General features: G+C 40.4%; 1 protein-coding gene across 1 annotated transcript in view; it reads right to left on the reverse strand.

Annotated features, from left to right (window-relative positions):
• The window catches only part of TWF2 (twinfilin actin binding protein 2), an 89,123-nt gene extending 64,536 nt beyond the window's left edge, over positions 1–24,587 (reverse strand). The window contains exons 1-2 of the mRNA XM_060765853.2: positions 24,415–24,587; positions 4,589–4,666 (exon numbers count right to left, since the gene is read on the reverse strand). Coding sequence (XP_060621836.2) covers positions 4,589–4,666; positions 24,415–24,439 — 103 coding nt within the window. The 5' untranslated portion in view covers positions 24,440–24,587. The remainder of the gene's footprint in view (positions 1–4,588; positions 4,667–24,414) is intronic.

Below are 24,587 nucleotides of genomic sequence, written 5' to 3' on the forward strand. Positions count from 1 at the left end.
AATGGCCACAATGAATACCAGGTGCTGTAGACTATATGTTCAAGGAAGGAATTTGCAAACCACCTCTATGCATTCCTTGCCTAAGAAAACCCTATGAATTCCATGGGGGTTTCTAAGAGGCAACTTCAAGACAACCTCTTGGACACATACCATGCTGACTTCCTAAATGAGACATCTACCAAAGTCAACCTTGTTGAAAACAATCATCCTAAATATGTGCACAGCAAAAATCTGAGAAATGCACCAAAATACTCAGAGAACAGAAAATTTAAACTGAAAGGAGAAATTCTCAACATAACAAAGATTTTACTTAGTGCAATTCATGGGTTACAGGTTAATCCAAACTCTTACAAGTTTAGTCTCTATAATATCAATCCTTTAGTTGAGTCATCTCATCTGAGCCAGTCACATGGAGGTAGTTCCCTTAAGAAACTGATATATTCTCAACAGCCTTCCAGATATTGTTGGGCTCCCAAACATTCATCAGCATAGGACATGCTGGCTAGGACTCCTTGAAATGGCTGACCAACAAGAACTAGAGAGCTCCAGAAATGATAAGCTGTGAAACTTGTGATCAGAGATATCACTGGCATGTGTTTTAGGTTGACGCCCAAAAGATCAACATGTTCTTTTAGCCAAGTCATTGTTTTCATTTCCAATCCTTGAAGGGCTGGAAAAACGGCTGCCCGGCTTTTCAGCCAAGCAGCCGTTAGAGCCACATCTCATACAAATCATTCCAGCAGAGCTCTTTCTCTTGTTCCTAGCACATCTACTTTTGTGCTCTGCTGAAGCGACTATAATTTCCTTGAGCATACTTTGCTCTGTGAGGAAATGGAAATTACTTTGAAAATCTCACAGCACCGCACCCTTGAGGGTCAACCTGTAATGTTTTTAATGTGCATCAGATCATTTTCAGATCATTTCCTGAAGCCAGGGCTTCCTATCATTAGAAGCTGACCTATCAAAACAAAACACATCAGGGGCAAGGGAAGGAAAAAGATCTGAGGGCTCATGTGGTTTAGACAAAAATGAGATCAGATGGAGCAGCAGGGCCCCAGGAATGGGAAGGGACAAATGATGGCAGAGGAAGGATGGTTTACATTAAAATGTGCAAAACTTTTCTCTTTTTTAACACTGGGGAGTGGGGATTTGCTTGATACATGGATAAAGCACAGAATATATTGTTCACAAAACAATATGAAAAGGGCTGTATACATTTCTAAGGAACATTCATGAATTTACACCTTACTGCAACCACCATATTGATAGACAAGAGGGACATATACAGACATTTATTTGTGCACCAGATACAAACAACTAGAAAAATTAAAGCTTTAAATTTCTTTTACACCGCTCCCTCGAGGACCTTCATGTTTTATAGCCATATGTCATATAGATAAAAATACTTCATTTAATTATGACTAAGTGCACTTCTTACACTACATTCAACTAGTTCTAAATAGACTAACATTGAATCATGCTGAAAAGATGGGGCATGTTTCATCCATCTGGATTCATCCTAGCAAGCTTCTTATGAGATATAAGAAGATCATGAACCCGAAGCACACACATGAACTGGTTTTCCATATATGGTGACTAACTCAAGTTCCACTGGCCTCTTTGGAAAATTCTATTCTCAGAAGCACAGTCAGATTTTGTATAACCTTCTCGAGGCCAATGCATGAAGTAGAAACATAGATAAAATGCATTAACTGGATTAATCACAAGACTACCTTCTTAAGCACTCTATAGGCTTGAACTCATTTGGACAAAGGGAAATTTGCCCAGACTGCTTTCTAACCTTACTGTTCTGTGCCTTCAAATTTATTCCAACCCATGAAGACCCTACTGTGGGGGTTTCTTGGATTTATTCAGAGGAGGTTCACTGCTGCCTTCCTCTTAGGTAAGAAAGTATGACTTCCCAAGGTCACTTAATCATTTCCCATGATTGAGAAGGGATTTGCACCCTAATCTTCCAAAATTCAACACTCAAACCACTGAACTATAGTGATGCTCACACCTTTTAAGCAGAGGGCTGGCTCACAATTCCTCATACTGTTGTGTTGGGGATGGGGACTATAAATTTAAAAATACATGAACAAATTCTTATTTGTAGTGCAAAAAGCCATGAAAGAACAATACAATATTTACAATGAAGAACAGTTTTAACCAACACAAACTTACCACTATTTCAACAGGCAATGTAGGTTTGCTTTTGGCTGATGAGAAAGTCAAGTTAATTAGGATTGTTGTTTTTGTGTGCCTTCAAGTTGTTTCAGACTTAGGGCAACCCAAAGTCTAAAGTTTAGGGTGGAGGCAGGTAAATGACCTTGAAGTGCCACATCCAGACCACGGGCCTTAGTTTGGGGACCCCTGCTCTAATGGAAATCTACTAATCATAATGCAAATCATAACTCACTTCTCTTAATTGTCTCTTGGAATTCTCCAATGAAAAGAGTGCACACAAATACATCTATTGGGGAAAATGATATGCAGGCAGTCCCCAAGTTACAAACATCCGACATACAAATGACTCATAGTTGGGTCTGAGACAACAGAAAGTGAGAAAAATCGTCTTCTAAAAAGGGAAATTCACTCCTGGGAGAGATGTAATGGGAAAAAGGTATCTCAACTGAAGGTTTACCCCCAGTCCTTTTTTCCAGAACAAGCCATTTTGTTTTTCAAAATCCAATTATCACAGGGACAGAAAGTGAGGTGAAACCTTCTGAACAGGGGCACTGACAGCAAAACAGAGATTTTAACCCTTCCCTATGCGATCCAAAGCTTATATAAGTGTAATTCTAGCCATATATATGGCTGGAATTGTACTTTAAAAATATGCCTGTTCTGACTAACATACACATTCAACTTAAGAACAAACCAACAGAGCCTATCTTGTTCATAACTTGGGGACTGCCTGTACAAAGATGCATCACCATTATAGGAATAGGTGATGAGGACACGGGATAGCACCTTCACAATTGTGGCATTCAAGCTACAGAATTCTCTCCCATGGGAGGCTAAAGTGAGTCCCTTTCTGTTCTCTTTCCTCAAGTAAGCCTTTCCCGTTACCTAGGCTTTTGAATACTAACAGACAATTGGCAGGAGAAAGCACTTTTGATTTGGGTGTGATATATTTTAACCATTATTTTTCTAGTACATATGAATCCAAGTGTCTTCTTTGAGAAATGCTTCTAGTCCATATTCATGAATTAACTTCACCTGCCTCATGTCAACATTAATAAAGTGGAGTGGAGAATGGGATGTGAAAAAAATGCTACATGACACAGCAGCAGCATTCTTCAGGAAGTAACTGATCTCTTGCAAACAAGAAGATAAGAAAAAGAGAGAGACCAGGGGCCCTTCCACACAGCCCTATAGCTCAGAATATCAAGGCAGAAAATCCTACATTATCTGAGTGTGGACTCACATAATGCAGTTCAAAGCAGATATTGTGGGACCCTCTCCCTAGTTTAACCAGCATGTTGACAATTTAGGGAGTTTAGACCAAAAAAGCCACTTTCCCATACTGTAACAAAGAAATAATTTGGTGAACACAAAGGAATCACTGAGCAGAGAAGCCTGCAATTGGGCTCTATTGCCTCAAACAGGAAAATAGAAGTCCCCTCAAAAGAAAGTTCCTTCCACCAAAACATTTTGTCTGCAGAGGAAACAGCATACCAAGGAAGAGACAGGACTCTAGCCTAACTTTCACCTAGACATAATTACATTTGGGGAAATAATCCTGTTAAAGAGCCAGTGTGCAATCTGCTACCAGATATTACCAGGAGAAGCATTTGATAAATTTTAGAAGCTTTTGATAAATTCAGGGATATGTTACCAAAATGCAGAGCTGAAGAGATGCAACAGTTGTGTCTGATCCAGCAAAACTCTTCCTGTTTCTATATGCATTTTTGTACGCAGCTGCACTATTTATTTATTGGCTTAAAGAGGTTTCTTTCGGAAGAGTTTCATATGAAAACCCTAAACAAGGAATACATTCCTCTGACAGCAAAATCCTACCAAAATCATTTCAGTAGACATGCACAGTATCGCACTGTAAGAGGGATATGATGTTTGCTCTTTGACATAAGTTCTACAAGTAGACATGCAAAACATCACCACCTGGCAATTACAAGAGAACTGGGACCTTGCTTTCTCCTAGATAACACTGCAGCTGCTAGCCTACCAGATGCTAAAACTAAGATACACTGCAAAATGCTTCATTTTCTGCTTGAAAGACAAGTCTAGGAGACAGCTAAAAATGAACTTGGCGAGCAGAACAGTTGCCTCATCAGCTTAATCAGCTCCCATTGACCTCAGCAAGGACAAATGTTTAAAACACAAAGAACTTCATAATGTATCCTACAGTTTGGCAGAGGACATAGACATGAAACCAAAACAATACCCTTGATCTTTTGAAGTTACAGTTGTGTTGCTTCCATATGACACCCCTCATTTCAATAGCCTTCATCATAAATTTTCTCCAGTATTTCTTCTATGCCTAAGTTAAAATCCAATTAAATTTGATGAAACGTAGAGCAAAGAAACAAGCTGGTGGAAAGAAAGCAAATTAACATAAACTTACCATCTTTGATGACTATCTTGATGAGGCGGATCGAACCATTCCGAGCCTTGGCAAAAAAGTCCTTCAATTCCGTAGTGGCTAAAAGGATCAAAAACATGTTGATCAGGATCTGAATAGGCAACCCAAATGGTATTCCACTCTTCAACACAATGAGAAAAGGAAGTAAAAAGAAAAGAAACTGATAGTGGGAACAATAAAATCTTTTTCAAAACAGAAGACTTTGCTTCTCCTGATAGAGACTGTATGGTGAAGTATGGCCTCACACAGAAGTTTCAGAGTTAAATACCGGCTGGAAGCACATGTGATCCAGTGAACTTGATACTTGGCTTGGGTGAACATAATATCCCAAATTTAGAAGATACTTTGGCCTGCAAAGGCCGGGTGGGCTCAGGTGACAGGTTATTAAATATACAGCGTATCCTGAAGTATATACAAAGCAGGGGAATGGACAGCAGAAAAGGGTGGTAGTGATGATGAGCAGAAGCAACTCTGTTTTTGCTCAGGCCATGATGACTCTGTTTTGCTTCTCAATCCCGAAGCATGTGACCTCCCCCCAGAAGCCCGCTGAGCACCACCGAGCAAAGGAACAGACAGACATTTAGAGGAATCGGAACTGGAACTTCTCTGGCATTCGCCCTCTGCCTGTCCTACTTTAACCCTCCAAGGATAATCTGCTATGAACCTGAAAGAATGGCAACCATCTGAGACCTCAAAGAGGTGGGCAGATGCTGCCATGTGAAAACCTGCTGGTGCCATGTTAAAAACAAAAATAAAAGTTCCCTTGATGTATATCAGGAAGGATTTGAACAACTTAGGTCTGAAACAATGTAAATAACCAGCAAGTGGGAACTGCAGTTGCAAGACAGCATTCATTTCACTATGAGGACACTTGACAGCAATAGCTGAATGAGCAGGAAGGGGTTACCGGCATATAGGCACCATTCATTTCAATGCCTAAATAGAATAAATCTATGGTAATATATATATATATATTAATGCTTATTAAATATACACAAGATGCTTCTGAATAGCATCTGATTTCCAGATCTGTGCAGTCTGGCTTCTGAATTAATGGTGATATTGACTGACCTAATGTCACTGTCATACCGGGCCCCACTGACATTGACTTAGAAATCAGAAAATCAATTCTGGCTGTTCTTGTTGCTTTCCCGAATTAATTTTACCTCCATTATTTTCAGTTACAACTGCGCCACCGACTATTCATACCAGAGCTTGGAAAAATTACTTTTTTGAAGTCTGTTTCCCAGTGGCTATGCAATACTTGGGAGTTGTAATTCAAATAAGTTTGTATCTTAACCAGGATCTATATTGGGGTTGCGAATCCTAGTGAAGTGGAATATTGGTCAGCATGTGTTCTTGTGGCTGACTGATCATTTCCAAATCATGGTGTATTTCTGCATCACTTCCCTGTATTGTTTACCAGGCTTGTTGAGCCATGTTTCAAGATCAGTTGAGGGAATCGGATCCTGTTAACTCTGTCACAGCTGACAGAAAAGTGTAGCACCTGTCAGTTGCTTGTGGAGCTGTTTTCAAAAATTCAATTGTGGGATCATGGGATTATTGAAAATGTTTGCCCATATTTGATCACCCAGGTTCACAGCGTACTCAGCTTGAATACTTCCAACTATGGCAGCAGCCAAAACAGAAATATACAAACATATGCAGGTCTAATGCCCATTGCTTCCCAATATCACAGATCCAGAGCCAAGAAGCACTCCATATCAGGCTGATCTTAAAAACTTTACTTACTTATTTATTTCATGCATTTCTACCCTGCCCTTCTCCCTCCGAAGGGGGACTCAGGGCGGCCTCACACAAGCACCGTACTATGCCTTCAACATGTAAAACAGTTCAACATACATTAAAAACATTAAAAATCATTAAAACACATTATACCATTCATTAAACAGTAAATTAAAAAGACGTTTAACATGGTTGACTTTTATATGTCTAGCAAAAAAGGCAGAAAAGAAATCCAAATACATTCTTTTGGCGGATGTAGATTTTTAAAATATCTGTATAGGTGTTTTTAAAGAAAACACTGTATGGCCTTCCATTCAATTGTACATACTATATAAGCACACATTCTCCACTTACACAGTCCTTACACAGGCGTCACACATCTAGGATGGGCTTAAAATGGGCCTGGATAAGATCCCAAAGGATGGGCTACTAGTTACTACTAGTCATGGTGGCTATATACTCCCATTTTATTGCCCTTGGATCTCTTGTTGGTAGATTTACCATCTGGCAAGTCATTGCGAGAATAAAAAAAACTGCACTAAATAGGTGTCTCCCTCCCAGAAGAAATGAGCTTGCCAATCTTGCACATAATAGTGAAGCACTAGCATAGACACATAGCATCCACCAGTGCCTTGGAAACAGAGATTTGCTTCTGTGTAAACTGTTATGGATTACAATCAAATCTGTGCAAATGGATGTCGTGATTCATTGAAATGTATTTTTATTATGCTTATTATGTTTTAATGTTTAACTTATGTTTTAAGTGATGTAGTATGTTTTAAGGCACCATGGAGGTGCGATTGTAAGCCGCCTTGAGTCCCTCCCCCAGGGTGCAGAAAGGCGAGATATAAGTAAGGTAAATAAATAAATAATACATGTTAAACTAAATCTAGTAGTCTGAAAGGAGTCTCGGGACTCTTTGATGTTATGTTGAAAATAACTAACTTGGCAATGCCTTTGAATTTAATGTATATGTATGTGTAACCTGAATGAATACTTCACTATATGCATGCTGTCCAATGGCCCTGGAATGTGTAGATCCCCAAAATAAATTAAAAAAATTCTACGAAGAAAGGGAATTTCACCTTTTGAGCCAAGCCTCATCCATCTCATGCCTCATGCATGCTCTGGGCGCTCACTCACACAGCTGCTTCTCTTACTGATTTTCCAAAGATTTGACTTCTGATAGGATCCTTCAGCAGTTTAACAATGTAGAACATTTTCTGTGCAGTAAAAGTGGCCCCTATTTCTCAACACCACTATAATCAGAAATGTAAAATGTTGGTCCTACACCCAATTGTTCAAACGAACATCTGCAGCTATATTTGCAACAGTCAGGAAATTCATTTCTCCCTAGTATGCTTTGTGGCTGTGTGGACTCTGCAAGAAAGACAGTGTCCTCTCTGCAAAATACCAAGTGTGGGTTTAACAGGGATTAATTATTTGCCTCTTACAAGATCTGAGCTTCCCAATATTGTGCTGGCAGTGCTCATTACAAGCATCCTTTGTAATCTGGAGAGTTTAATCAGACTTAGTAACAGAGAACCTTTGAAGGAAAGGCTTAACACACAATGCCATCTGTAAAGGTGGAGAGTGAATGCTCCACCAATAGCCAATTTAGCTCATTTACAAAAGGAGACCACTGCAATTTCACTCATTAGCAAACAACAGCTTTGAAAGGTTCCCAGAGCAATCACTCAGCAGCGCTGGGGTTCATCAATTCCAGCCACCAGCAGAAGCCGTATCTGTTCCAATTTGGTCCCTGTTTATCTCAAAGGGCAAAACACACACTTCAATTTGGGTACAAAGATGCCATCAGATAGATAGATAGATACCAAGGATCGTATCTGCTGTCCTTCTAACTAAGCAGGAAAATGGAAACACTGAGGCCCAGATTTGTCTCTTATAATAAAATATACACTTGTCTCTGCATCTTAACTCTACAGCCAAGTCCTTCATCTGCCACCAGTTTAAAATGCTGCTAGGAACTGGTTCAGAAGAGGATAAGGGTGAGAGCAAAATGTCAAATGAGGAGCAAATGAACAAGGAACAGGAAATTTATAAGGAGGGGCAGGAAGTTTTGCAAAACATCAAAAACCACAACTTACATAAAAACCCTGCCCATCCTCCAAGTATCAAGTATCTGAGCTTCTCTCTGGCTTTCTTCTGCAGCAGTTTTTCCCAATTTGATGCCTTTCAGGTGGGCTTCACAGCAACATCCATGATCTCTAGCCAGCCCGGCCATGGGAGTTGCTGCCCAACATATCTGGAGGGCACTAGCTTGAAGAAGGTTGACCAACAAGTTTTAAATCATTACACTGCAATGACAAGAGTTACATTACCCCTCTTTATGCCTTTGCATCGTGAACTAAAACCACATTTACACTTGCAGATTACAGGTGAAACATGGGAGGTGAGAGTCCTACTGAAGTACAAGCACCCAGGGATCCATTCCTCATCTCTTTCAGGGGTGGCCTCCTCATTCTGGCAGCAGACTTGATGCTGGGCAGTCCATGTCCCCTCTCTCAAGCCCTCACTTGGTTGATTGTTTGAAGAAGTTAATAAATAGCTGAAAGCCTCCACTTTACTTTATCAAAACATTTGTGCAAGAACCACTGCTTCTTGTCATACATCCTTTGCACTTGTACTGAGGTGTTGCTAAGAAAAGGGGTGGCAAGAGTTCTTTCCCCACTTGTTCCTCGACAGAGAGAGAGATTCACTATATCCCGAGCCATCTGTTCAAGGCAGAGGTTGTTGAAGAAGATGGGAAGTGGATTGCAAGCACAAATAGAGACTGTGTCTAGTAGGCTGAGCCAGAACCTGCAAAGCCCCATCAAAATATCAACTTTGCAAGTTGAGTCCATAGCCTTGCCTGACCAGTGTCTTGACCAAGTTAGGACATTTCCAGTTAGTAAGGGGGTCAAGCAAGGCTGCATTCTGTCACTCCATCTGTTTTAACATACAGGCTGAATATGTCATACATTAAGCAGGATTCGACTTGGAGGAAAACTCAGAGGAAGGAGGTGTAAGACATGCAGATAACTCCATTCCATTAGCAGAAAATAGCACAGACCTGGAGCGATTGCTGAAGAAAGTGCAAAAGCAGGATTACAGATGAACATTAAGGAAACAAAATAATTTACATAACTTTGAAGCAGACAATGAAGACATTGAAATAATTCAAGATTTTGACTCAATCATTAATCAGAATGGAGGCTGCAATCGAGAAATCAGAAAATGACTAGGACTTGGAAGGGCACCTATGAAGATCTAGACAAAATCCTGAAGTGTAGAGCAATATAACTGAATATTAAAGTTAGGATTGTCTGTGTCATTGTATTTTCATTTCCATGTATGATTGTGAAAGCTGGACAGTGTAAAAACTGATAGGAAGAAAATCAATGTGGTGCTGGAGAAGACTTCTACAGATGCCATAGGCTGCTAAAAAAGACTAATAAACTGGTTCTAGAGAAAATCAAGCCTGAACTTTCCCTAGAAGCTCAGATGACTAGACTGTACTTTGGACATATAATGAGAAAACATGAATTGCTAGAAAAGGCATTAAGGCCTAGTAAGGTAGAGGATAGGAAGACCACATTCCAAACTAAAGGATGTAATCAAGGAAGTTCCAGCTCTGGGTCTGGAGGACCTGAACAGTGCTGTAGATGACAGGGTGACTTGGAGGGCTCTCATCCATGGGGTTGCCCTAAATTGAAGTTCACTTGGTGACATTTAACACATTAGCACTCGCCTGCTACCAATCCCAGACTAGTAGCTTAAAGCTATGGCTATGCACGCTCTATTTGGCATTGGTTTTCAAATCACACCTCATCATTGAAAGAATCTGAATTCTTTAACTCAGAGGTTCTCAAACTTTTAAAGGCACAGGGCCCTTTTTGAAGAAAGAGTTTCTCGTGGAGCCCCAAGAAACTTTTGAACACAGGGGCCATACAGCATTTTAAAATTTGACAGATGGATGGAGAATATTTCTGTGAACTAATTGAAAAAAAAATGAACAAATTTCTATGCACACTGCACATATTTTGTTTGTAGTGTAAAGAAAGAAAGAAAGAAAGAAGAAAGAACAATACACTATTTAAAATGAAGAACAATTTTAACCAACATAAACCTAAAAGTATTTCAGTGGAAGACCCCAGGGGGCATCCAGTCTTTGAAATAATAATAATAATAACAACAACAACAACAATAATCGGCACACTGGGTGCCATGTCAAAAGATCTCAGCCGGCATTTGGAAACAATAAACATTGACAAAATCATGATCTGTCAACTGCAAAAGGCCACCTCACTTGGATCTCCACGCATCATTTGAAAATACATCACACAGTCCTAGACACTTGGGAAGTGTTCGACTTGTGATTTTGTGATATGAAATCCAGCATATAGATCTCGTTTGCTGTGATATACTGTGTCTTTGTGTCAGTAAAATAATAATAATAAGAAGAAGAAGAAGAAAATAGAGCAACCGCAGGGACCACCCAGTCCAACCTGTTTCTGCCTTGCAGGAAAAGCACCAATCAAAGCACTCCAAACTGATGGCCACCCAGCCTTTGCAATAATAATAATAATAATCATCATCATCATCATCATCATCATGACAACAACAGTATCCCAGGGACCACCCAGTTCAACCTGTTTCTGCCATACAGTAGAAGCACAAACAAAGCACCCCCAACAGATAGATATCTAGCCTTTGCAACAAAAACAACAGCAATAAGAGCAACCTCAGGGGCCACCTAGTCCAACCTGTTTCTGCCAAACAGGAAAAACACACAGTGGTGGCAAGGAGGCCTTGCAAGCCATGCCACTGCCGGCGTTAAGGAAGCCTTGCAGGCCACATCACCTCCCATGGGGCCCCTGACTGTGCTTCACTGCTTTAACATATTAATAGCAAGGAAATGTATTTTGGAGAACCAGCCTAGTGTAGTGGTTTAGCATTGGACTAAAACTATGGAGACCAAGATTTAAATCTGGAGAGTACTGAGTTATCTTGGGCAAACCAAACTTGCCAAGCAAACTCCAAGATAGCGCCATCTTGGGGTCACCATAAGTTGAAAATTACTTGAAAGCACACAACAAAAATATAGTGTATGCACTCCATCATGATGCATTCCATTTCCGCTAGACACAGACCAGGGCTTAAAATCTAAGAAGCACCCATGGCATCAAAAAAGACAAATTATCTGCAGAACTGCAAATGACTTGTTCTTCCTGTCTGTTCTTCCTGTCTGTTCTCAGCAGTTTCAAAGCTGTTTTCATGTACAAACATCCTTGGAATTTTTACCCAGTATATCACAGAGAATCTCCTTCCTTCTGTGTCTTTGGCATTTTAACACTATCAAGAAATATCCAATTCCCTTGCCACGGGATTAGGTGTTCTCTCAGACCAAGTTAATATAAAATATTCACTCCTGGTGGTATGTAAAATATAGTAGAGTCTCGCTTATTCAACTTCGCTCATCCAACATTCTGTGTTATCCAATACAGTCTGCCTCCCATCTGGATCCACTGATGTTTCAATACATTGTGATGTTTTGGCATTAAATTTGTAAATACAGAAATTACTACATAACATTACCGTATCAATCTGCTTTTTCTGTCGATTTGTTGTAAAACATGATGCTTTGGTGCTTATTTTGTAAAATCACAATATAATTTGATGGTTAATAGGCTTTTCCTTAATCCCTCTTTATTGTCCAACATTTTCACTTATCCAACGTTCTGCCGGCCCATTTATGTTGGATAAGCAAGACTACTGTATAGTAATTCCCTTATGTGTGAGAAAGAAGAGAGAAAGAAACAGTGGTGTGGGTTCTGTTTTGCAAAAACAATCAACAAATCAATGACAAGGAAGGAAACTGGTCCCTAAACAGATAACATGCAAAACACTGGAAGAATAATAACTTAGCATTAGGTACAGAATTGAGCTTCCTGACAATTTTCACTTTCCTTCTTTTGCTTTATAAAATACAAGCTACTATCCCTCCTAGTGGTGGACATATTTCAAAGTATGTGGATACCTATTTGAAACAGAGAAATCATGGCAGAAATGAAGACTGAAGTTCTTTGCTTCTTTCCACAAAAAAATCACCATAATTTTTGCAAAGACAAGAGCAAACCTAACTTTCAATATACGGTTTTGCTTAATATTTCTGTCAACCTTCAGAGAGCAAACACTGAAGTCTTGTGCCTATGGAGACATAAATCTGCCATGTGAACTAAATGAACAATGGTTTGGATTAAGCTAGGCTGTATAAATGTACTGTGTCATTACAAATCAGTATGTTTTCAATTGGTCTAGTAACCAATTGGTATATATGCTCATTCAGGAAAGTCATTCATTTCAAAATGTGAGTCATAATTTAAATTAGGGATTCAGAGGTGCACTTCTTATCACCATCATCATCACTATCTCACATTTTGTAATGTCTGAGCAGAGAAGAAGATGGCATCGTTCCTTGAGGTTCTTTCAAACCTGCTTCAAGACTGTGGAGTCAGAGTCCGCAACTGTATTCATACTACTTTTGGTCTGGTATGCCAGTTTGGGCTTAGCCCCATTCTCAGTCCCCTTGTCTCCCAGCGGCATATCACTGCTTCTGGATCAATAATACATGAGCCCTGAAATGGATGCCCTCCTGAATATGCCAAGCCACTCTGTCCTCCTGACAGGAAACCTGAGCCTATGGCTATCAATCTTTCATTCTCTGGCCACAATCTTTATGTTGAAGTGACTTCAAGTACCTGTTTTCACTTCCCATTCACTGGGTTTGAGGAAGTAGATACTACATTCAGTATTATATTCAAAGGTCCTAGTCTCACAGGTTTACCATATAAGGCCTTCTTGACCTCATCTGCCATTGATTTGGCTATGACTCTCCTGCTTTTCTGAACTATTCCATTTGTTGTATTGCCATCTCTCCTCTACTATTATCAGTATTGTCCAGGGTAACAACGAAAGTATCAATCCATAATATATATCTTTTGTAGCAGCATGAAGTGTCCTGAATCTTTGGGGGGGGGGGGCAGCTTCACCCAATCCCCATTAGGCTTCACATAAGAAATGTAATACTTAGGACAATAGAATACATGAGTACCCTAAAACTTGGTGTCCTTTTGGACGTAATAGGGAAAGTGATTAAGAAAGATCAGTAAACTCATTGTTGTGGCCAAAAAAGGGTAAGAATGGGGAAGAAGGCATTGTCAATTTGCAAGTGAAACATAAAGAGTTGAGCAAATGTAAGTGTAAGCCAGGCAAAAAACAAGCATGCAGCCATTTAACATTGATTCTAACTGATTCTCAATTCTTTTTTCCTTCCATTTATCATGTCTCTGTATCACATCTGTACACCTGTTTCAGCTTCAGTGAGTGTGGAGGGAAAGATGCTGGAGGTTTATCTAATTTATTCATTTATTCACAAAGCTTCAAAACATTTAATATGCTGACACTGGGGTGCCAATGCTGCGGTGTATTTCAAACATGGTATTTAAATCTGAGAGAACTTAAAAGTAGTTTAATTAATTCATCACACTTGACTTAGATGTATCTTATTCACTTCATTTTTTTAAAAAAAATCCCCAAATGATCGCTGAATCATCGGAACAGCTATTACTACTTCCAGAGATCCTCTGTTAAGAAATCAGAGGAGTTACTCACAAGGCAGACCCCTCCAATCTGAAATCCAGTAAGAATGGCATGGCTCCACAAGCAGTGAGGGAGCCATGCCACTGTATATATTACCCTGTGAACTCCAGGCCTGTAAAACAATCTCATCGCTGCTAGTCATTCACCCGCCCAAAATTCCCAAGAGCCAAGCAATGACTGGGGAGAGTTGGATCAGGTATCATGAGCCCAAGGCCCCTGGGATTGAACCAAACAGTCCTCTTATTACACTAAAAGGTTTTTAAGCACATTTTTTTCCAAGGAGCTTCCTCTGTTTTGTTCCCTTGAAATGCTCAGCTTCACAGGGCCTTAATTATTCAGACGTCCACAAAATTACAGCTCTATATCAAGTGAAACTCTTTTGTTCGTGTTGGAGCTACTGTCCATCATTTTCTTTCTTAGAACAATGGCATCTATGTAACACACTTGTGAAAGAAAAACAAACAAACCCACACCAGATTGAGAGGTCGCCTTTGCTGTTCAAATTAAGTAGGTAATAAAGAAGCAAACCACACACAGGTAACTGTGTCTTGCCTGCACATATTGTCACTGTACCAAAAAATGTAACATTTAGTGCTCCTAATATATTATTCATACATATGTCAAATCTAACACGATATGTTAGGCAGGAAAAGTTATTTATCAAGGACAATACTAAATTTCATTGGAGAAGACACTAATGTTTGGTAAAACAGAAGACAGTATGAAGAGAAGAAGACTGTGTTACAGATGGACTGATTCTATCAAGGAAGACGGAGTTTGCAAGACCAGAGCTGGGCTGTTGATAAAGTGGGTCCTTGATATCTGCTGGAGTTTGGTTTCAGGACAGCCCCCTCCCCTCTGCTAATAAATACCAAAATCCATGGATGCTCAGGTTTCCTTATGTACAACAGCAAAATCAAGGTTTCCTTTTTTGATGTGCTTAAATGTATTTTCAAGTTGTGGATTGTTGAACCCATGGATACAGAATCTGTGAATACAGAGGGCCAACTGTATTAGATGAATTGAAAATATTCCAATAATCCTCCTTCCTTTTCTGACACTGGGACAATTTTATATGGTTGCCATTTGAACTTGTAATTTCCCTACTGCAAGTAGCACAGTCCAGGAAAAACTGTATCATATTAAATTATAAGAGATTTTAGAAGAGATTTGGGGTATCAGTTGCCTGATCTGTAGACTCAGTAGAGAAAATGATTGATTCATGCCATATTTATTATTTGTGTGTGTGATATATATCACCAGGTTCCTGTTGGGATACAACATTCATGTCAAAATAGTTGTGCAAGTTGTTGTATGTTGTGCTGCCACTCCTGCAGCCAATTACTCTGGAGACACATCCACACAGAATCCTCTCTTACTCTTTTGAGTTGATGGGTATGAAGCGAATCAACCACTAAAGGAATGTGTGATCAGAAGGCAATAGGCACTAGGAGCACTTAGAGGGCACAGGCGCATTGTAAGTGAGGCTGAAAATACCTCTGGAATGGGATATAATGACTTAACATTCCTCACAGGGATACTGTATAGAGAACTGGCTGCCACCTTAGTGTTGTTACAATGTCCCTGAGGTGATGACATATCGTCACATCCATCTCTCCCAATGACATTGATGCTACTGCTTGTTACTAGAAATAGCTCTACACTATTTTTTAAAGGAAAAGGCAGTCTTAGGATCGATTTGTATACATTTGCCTATACAATATTGTGTTGAATCCATATGATAATCCAGGAGATGTGAGTTCATGAAAGGATTTGGATCTTTGACTATTGTAAACACAATGCTGTTTATATCATGTGTACCTCGAAATTATGGGATGTAGGTGAACTCTTTCCAGGCAATACTTTCTCATTTATTTTATTCAATTGGGTCATCTGATCATTGGATTAAAAGCACTTTTGTGAGATGGATTTCCCATTGGGCACATTCACAATGAAAGCCCTACAGATTATCTCAATCCTGTGGTAGGAGCTCTTTTCTTATATGTGCTGTACCATCTGGCCAGTATATCAATCCATTATGCTCCTTTCTACTAACAATGTAATATAAAACAAACAGAGCATTTATGTTTGTGGAAAGAAAATGTTGCAAGAATAAAGAATAACAGAGAAAAAGCAAAACAATATACCAGATGAGCAACAACAATATATCTCACACGGAGCACTATCTTTTTCAATTTCATAGACCTACCAGAGAATTTTCTACAGTTCTGAATTTATAACTATAACTGAATTTAATAGAGGGATGTGTTTCAAAATTGTGAAACCTCAGATAAAAAGAATCTTTGGCTTTCTATAAGTTTAGGAATATCACTCTCACAATTCCTCAAAATTTGCCATGCTAATGGGGGTTGCGGGAAATTGGACTGGATCGTCCTTGAGATCCCTTCCAAACTTGATGATTCTATGAAGATCAAAATCTTTGCTGGCCATAGGGCCCCCAACACTGCTTTACAAGGTCATTCATCAAGAGATTGAAATATATGTTCTATGCACTATTTATTTATTTCTCGCACTTTTATCCCGCCCTTCTCAACCCCCGAGGGGGGACTATGGACACATTGTTCCACTTTGGAACTATGAGAAGTTCCAACTTCCCACCACCGTAGAAGGAATTTACTGTAACTTTCATACAAGTATTCTGTATATGAACTGTACCAAGCACAAAGAACCAAATGCAAAAGATAAACAGCAGAAGTATATTGCCAGACATATTCACATACAAATGTATTGTGTAAACCTTGGGTCACAACCTCCTCCTAAACCTCACTGCATGTGAAGTATGTATATCGGAGCTGTCTCTGGGTGAGCTAGTCCTCATGCCCAATCCAGGTTCCATAATTGTATCCTATGCTCCACTGAGAAATAATTTCTAACATAATCTTTGCTCACCGACAGACTTTGCAAAGTCATCACAGGAGAACTTCTGGTGGGGTTATAATTATAGCAAGAAAACAGTAATATTTCCCAGAAGAACAGGCAGAAGGACATTAGCTTTCAATGAGATCACACTCATGGGTGCTGGTGTGAATGAGTTGTGATATATGAATAACTCATTTTCAAATCATGTTTCCATGGGGAAAAAACTCACATTTTCCCTATTAATATTTTGTTTTTCCCTGGGGCAGCCCATTATGCTACACTAACTCCTCGAAAGAGTGAAGCCTCTGTGAAACCTTCAGATGGAAGCAGCATGCTCACTGTCTAACTTTGGGGTGGGCAAAGTGCAGCCACAGTGGCCTCCGAAGTTCCAACTGCCCCTTTTGGGGCACAAAAAATGTGAATTGCCTCTTCTGGAAGCCTGGTGCATTGAATGGCTTTCTGAACAGGCGGCTAGCTACCCTGAAAACCAGGTCTAAGTCATGGCCTAACATCACATTTGTTTGTTGCTGTTGCATGGTTAACAACTACAGGGAGGACGAGGGCAGTGTTGCACTACCTTACTTTATCCTCACAATCCTCCAAGTCCTACCTGCCCCATTTTCCATATCTTGGGGGATCAGATTTATAGGATTAGTGCTCATAATTCCTCCTGCTGATATGGAATCATGAATTTGCTTAGGATTCCTCACTGGAAAAGGAGTCTACTAGCATAGCAGAGGACATACATGAAGGGAACTCTCAAAGGGGTCTTCATCCAAGTATGGTAAACATTTAGCACTACAAATATTGCCAAAGAAACTACTATTCCCATCATGGTAAAACTGCACACTGTCATTGAATATGGAAGCACAACTACAGAAAAAGACATAAGAAGCCAGCAGCTTTTACTGGAATCAGAACAAGCTATTCCTGAGATTTAGAAAGCAGATTATATTTAGAAAAATATTCACACTGACAGGCTGGTTTTCATGTAATGTCTTAGCACTACATCCACAACATGGAAAGAGCCCAGAAAAGCTTCTGGTTGGCACATTTCCTCCTCACTTGTTTCCAGACAACCAAGGGGTAAACATTACTGTGTAACACAACATTGGTTTGTATAACTAACCAGAATTTGTTTGTAACCATGATTGTGCCCTTAAACCAATGACAAGTCCCATCTAGAGTGGACCCACCGAATTAATAGGAGCTTGATAAGTCAACATTTATGTTACTGTCTTGCTCTGATGTTTAAGTACTATCCTGGAATTGTAGAGCCCTGTTGATCAAAGTCAGGGGTGGACATCCTGAAAGTTAAAAAAAGCCAACCCAGTTACCAGGAGGTCAGGAATGCTGAAAGGACAAGGGATGAAGAACAAGTGTCTGGAACATTCCAAGGTTGAGACCCAGATACTAAAACACTATCACAGGAAACAGAGGCATAAATAAAAATATAATAATAATAATAATAATAATAATAATGTATGACCCACATCTTCTTTCAGCTTGAATTGGGATGCAACATGGTTAACAGGAACCATAATTGAAGGTATCAAGCAGTGATACAGCAAGACTTCCATTGATTTCAGAGTGACAGTTTCCAAGAGCTACTGCTTTGATTCGAACACTGAAGGTTTCCAGCTCCAGCTTCTCACTTAAACAGCATTCTTGGATGCACCTCTTCCAAGCAGACCTTGATAGTAGCTACACACTGCATCTGAGAAAAAGTTTGAGCTAGCCACTTTTGTTCATGCCTTTCTCAGGGGCCCTGGCTGTTCTTCATCCTATACAGAAACCTGTCTTGCTCAACAGAAGAGGGGGTTTTGCTGGTCTTCAGCTGTCAGATTGTCTCCTCATGCCAACAAAACAAATGTGTTGTTCACCTACTGAGGAGCCCTCAATGTAAAGCCATAAGAAAGTAAGTTTCATGAAGTCAATACTTTTTTAGGACTAGCAACTGAATTCAATTATATTTCATTTAGTTGGCGCAGGTTTCCGTACATTAACTCAGGGATGTAGTTCACTGGGTTGGCTTCAACTAATCACTATCTCGCAACATAATGCAGTTGCAAAGACTTGCACAGTATGGGAAATTCACAATGTGGCAAACTGCCATCATTCCTACATGAATACATATACTAACTATAGAAAAGAAGTGGTTCAAAAAGGTGGAGTGCTAATCCCTGTCAATGATAATGAGAATCCCTCGGAGTAATTTAAACCTGGGAGAAAATGACAAAGTATTATAAGAAAACTCCCACAAGTCTAGGGTGGGAGAAGAAAACCACCACATTGATGTAACTGTGCAGAACTTGCAAACAAAAGATGAACTAAGAACTATGTTGTATGAGTTCAATTATTTTTGGAGGCTGCCCTCCAGCAAGTGATAATGACTTTAATTAATGATATTAGTTTTGAAGCTAAGAGGGAGAGGCTTCAGAATTCTCAGCCACAGAACTCCTATTCTGATTCTCCAACTACAAACTCCAGGATGTCTTAGAATTGAGCCATGAAAGCAAAGTATGAATGGACCCCAGATGTCATTAAACTGCAACTCTCAGCATTCCTCACTGTTCTGGTTAGAGTTGCTGGGAGATGCTGTTTATTAACATCTAAAGGGCCAAGCAAGTCCTGTCCCTGCTCTAAGCTAGCATACCTGTTGGTAGTTACAACTGCAGTATATAAGTCTTAATATAAATACCTCAGGAATATGTTTTTAAAGGAAAGGGTTGTGACCAAAATATAGCTAGTACTTCTTGTCTGACAGCATTAGCAACCTTCCAAACATTTTGCTTAGTCAGAAAACTAATTTCCCATGTTTGTTTCTTGATGAAAAACTCTTTATAGAGCAGAGGTCAGGATCCAACCAGCTTTATTGCCAAGTCATGCCACTAAGTGACCATAAACTGGAGGGTTTTGCCAAAAGAATATCACCAAGGTGTTTAACAGTAGGAAGTATTCAGGAATGTCAAGATCTATTATTTTGTGCAAGCAACTCCTGAAGACAGCTGGGGGAATACATCCATGCACTGCAACTGAAATGGAAACTGAACTGAAGAGTTTGCATCATCAGGGATAGAAAAGAAATGCTGGTCGAGGAAGTCTTTTGCATCTCCAGGTTCTACACATTAATATTGATTTTGTTACATAATTTATAACATATTTAAAACCTCAGCGGAGATTTCAGGGTAGTTAAAGCATATTGGAGTGGAGGGGTGGGGAGAGAAGACTCATACAGACACAGCCAGCTTGTTTACAATGGCCAAAACCTCAAATGAACTCTTGCCATGGTAACCCTCCTTCCAGGGAATCCCAGCAGCATGAGCTTCTATTATTATTTTTATTATTTCCTTATATCCAAGAGAGATTTCAAGATATAGGTATTTTCTCATACTGTATATCAGTTTGCATATATCAAAAAAAATCAAAGTTATCTAAGCAAAGGATCCAGTATTCAGATAGCTAAAGAAAATGCAAGGGTATAACTCAATCAGGGTCTCTTTATAAAATCCGTTAACACTAGAGTTTTTAACAGAACTATTAAATTGTAACTTGTAATCCAATCAACACCATTGTGTTAGATTTGGGAAAGCAAGCAATAATCTCCACTTCCCACAGCAGAACTTCAATAATTCTGTTCTCCAACATTAATTCCAAAATGGTTATGAATTTTTGGTCAACTTTAGATTCGGTTTGGTTATTTGGGGTGCCAATTCAGAAAATTACATTGGAAAGACCACATCAGCTTTAATTTCAGGAACAAAACATATGCCATCCAGTAGTCGCCATCTGCTCACCCACAAAAAACCATAGTTAATAATCTAGAGTTGGTGTGGTAGTAGTAATCTTTCATGGGTAGTCAACCTCTCCCCTCCCAACATCCCTGTTGCCCTGACACTATAAGAGGGTTTTCGAGACCAGTAGCTCTCGTTGTGTAGTTTCGAGGCAACAGTGTAGTAATGGTGAGGACTCAGACCATATTTTCATTCTTGGGGTGCACTGGTGGTCCACAGACCACAGGTTGGGAATCACTGTTTTAGATAAAGGTTCTCTCATATTTCAGAGTGGAGTTTCAATGCACCTGACATCTACAAGTTGCACCAAGACTGTGAAATCCCATTCTGCGAATCCAAATAGTAGATTGCAAACTGCTAAGTTCAAAATAGATGGCACAGTAAAAAATAGCTGCAGTTCATAATCATCAAGGAAGTTACAACACCTCTATAATATATGCCTTGGTTCTTTCCTCTTTCACTTGGATGTTACAAAGATAAACTAGCTATAGAAAAAGGCAAGAGCTAGACAACTGGACAGTATCTATAACCCTCGTTTTAATATTATTGATCAAAGGTTATTGACAGATGTACATGGGCATTTAAAGAATGACACAAGTATCCATCACACAACTTGTACTGGACTAGGACTAGAGTACAGCTATATCATTGAACATTAAAATCAGGATGGTTTGTGTCATTCTATTTCCCATTAATTACTATGTATGATTGTGAAAGCCGGACAATGAAGGAAGTGAATAGGAAGCAGTTTGAGATAAGGTGCTGGAAGAGAGTCCTGTGGACACCGTGGATGACTAAAAAGACAAATAAATGGGCATTAGAGCAAGAACTCTCACTAGAAAACAAAGCTGATTGAATGAGATCGTTGTATTTTGGATACACCTTGGTAAGACAGGAGTCACTAGAAAAGACAATAATGCTTGTTAAGATAGAAAACAGCAGTGAAAGAGGAAGACCACCTTCCAAATGGATGGACTCTATCAAAGAAGCCAAGGCTCTGCATCTGCAAGACATGAACAGGGTAGTTGATGACAGGGGGACTTGAAGTGTTGCCGTAAGTTAAAGCCAACTTGACTGTGGTTAACAACAAAGAACTAGAGGGAAACACTCAAATCCTCACTCAGTACTGAAGCTCACTTTGGGCTAGTCACCATCTCTCAGTCTACCTTACTCCACAGTGTTGCTTTCAAGATAAAATACCAAGGGAAACCCCTATATACTTAAACTCCTTGGAAGACAGATGAGTCAAATGATAATGTAAAGGTCACGTGTATTCCATTCCACTGGATGTAGCTGCATGTCGTCTGGCACGTAGAAGTGATTCCAACGTAAGTATGTACACACTTTTAATCTATGTCTTATGACTGGTCCTTAAAGGGATAAACTTAACTTGGCAACCAAATCTGCTTTAGCTAAAGATGACTTACTTAAAGTAGGTGAAATTAATCCTTAAGGCCTAAACAATCACTACAGACAGTATATCTCTTGTAACATAGCTTGAAAGCTACCAGTATCCAGTAGTTCCTAACAGCAAAATGCAAATGTTTTGTTTCAATTTGAGGAAGAACCTCATAGTACTGCAGTACTGCGCTCAAAAGTATTTTTGAGATTATGTAGCTGTACTATTTTTACAAATCACTTTTCCACCCATTTTAACACAAGTGTTGGAAACATTCTTGTTAGACATGTTCATCATCTCAAAAATATGAGTTTCTTGGTAAAAGGGAGAGTTTAACTAGATGTATTCTAAAAGATGACCTGCCTGTTGCTCTTGAGGTACTTTCTTGGCTTCCAACCACATTGCTTATTACTCAGTGTCATTCTGTTATTTCAGACTGTATCTTCACTACTCTGCCATGAATCTCATTCAGTTCATTACAGTATGCAAAGATTTCAATACAGATTCTATATGCGTTCAGTACAACTGACATTAAATCTCTCTTTTCTGCTGGAAAAGGTACTGTTTGGAGAATTAAAACTGATATGAGGCCAGGTTTGCATTAGGCCTCAGGTCCCAATCTGCGGCTTTACATCCTCTAAAAATCCAAAGTAAAGAATTAAAAACAGGATAAGCAAAAGCATTAAAGTATTTGTATGTGTCACAGGTATTATTGATATGATCAATCTCATTCCCCTACCCTATCTCATATACACACAGTACTATTGAACTGTCACATCCAGATAGCTTTCCTGCTCAAATTGCCCTTCCCTTTTAGCTTCTGGTTTTCACCCAAATCTTAGCATAGATCTGATACAATTTATGTTCCGAATCATATTTTGTGAAAGTGCCTGGAGACGGCTAAAGGCAAAAGGAGGCAGGCAGATGTAAGAACGAAGTAGCTGCCTGCTATGCAGAAAGAGAAATGGCTCCTGCAATTATGATTCACACTGCAGAGCTAAACATGTTAAGCGATAATGGAGCAGCACAGGGGAGGAAGGAGGACATATTTCAAACCCTTTCGCTGAGCAAAGACATAGAAGGAAATGCAATGCTCTCCCAGGAAGCGATCATGGCAGGGCCAGACAGTGAACCCAAACAACGGCTGTTGCTGCCTTTGCAGGCTTTACAAGACGCTGCTTCCGGCTGAATGAAGATGGCAAGCCAAAGAAAACACTAAAACCGATCACTCCAGGAAACAAGGGCTGCTGCAGACTCTGAAAAGCTTGATGGCAAAGGTGACTTATGGGGAATGCTATACAGAAGGCCCAGAGGAACAACAGGCTCTGCATGACAGTTGTTCCCACTTGGCAACCACCACTCCAGGTAACCTTTTCAGCCTGGAGAAGGAACGCCTTGTTGTTTGATGGAGTGTGTACCTGAGAAAGCAGACCCTCCTCTCAGGAGGCCTGGAATTTCAGGTTTTACCTAGCATTTGGGAGACAGGTGAGCCCTCACCCTGATCTCTCTCTCTCTCCCCTTTAGGGCACACAACGCAACAGCCTTTTATGTGCAAAGTGCAATACACCTGAAACCTGGAAATATCCTCTTAGCTTCCAAGGGCGACTGACAGGATCCATCTTTAAAGAATACCTCCCCACACATTTCCTTGTATTCCCCCCACAAAATGGTTGTCCCCTTTATTTATTTACACCCCAAAATTTCCTTTCACCCCCCCCAATAAAATGGTTGTCCCCTTTCTTTTCTCTTCCCAAACACCCCAATTTTCTCCTCTACTTCCACAGACATCTTGCTCTTTACATTTTCTCCATAATGGTTGCCACCCTAAATGTTCCCCTCTCCTCCAACATGGAAAAATCTTTTTTCCCCAATCACACATCATAGATACCCCGCCCCCAGATCCTGGCTGCACCCCCACATTTTCTCCTCCCTTCTCCCTCCACATACATCATGGCTGTTGTCCAAGGTCCCCCTCTCCCTCCCCGCCTTGGCTGCTCCCCAAGCTTTCTCCTTCCCTTAACAGCCTGGTTGCACCCCCAAACACCCTCCTCTCCCTCCCTGCACAAGCACTCGCTTAGATCTTGCTCCTCTCGCTCACTCACCGGGGTGCCACCCCCTAATTCTCCTCTAACCCTCCTCTGCCCAAGCGCCTGGGTGGGAAGCAAGGCCAGGAGAAAGAGGGAAGGCAGGCAAGGTGGGCTGCACAGGGAGGGTGGAGGGGATCTTTGAGGAAGATGCGAGGGGTGCCTGCAAAGGGAGGGCGGCCGAGGCCCTCCCTGGTTGCCAGAAGGGAGAGGAATGCTTGCCCTCCCTTCCCGCTGGCCTACCGTGGATGCCGGTCTGGTGAGTCATGGTTCCGGTTCGGTTCCGTCCGTGCAGACGCTCCTTTCCCAGCTCGCGCCTCTCTCCCTCTCTGTCTCTGGCGCGCGCGAGCAGGAAAGGGCTCGGGCTCCAGCGCCACCCGCTTCCGGGTTGTTCCCGCGGCGGAGGCAGGAGCAGT

This window comes from Anolis sagrei, chromosome 2, assembly GCF_037176765.1.
Source record: "Anolis sagrei isolate rAnoSag1 chromosome 2, rAnoSag1.mat, whole genome shotgun sequence".
Classification (NCBI taxonomy): Eukaryota; Metazoa; Chordata; class Lepidosauria; order Squamata; family Dactyloidae; genus Anolis; species Anolis sagrei.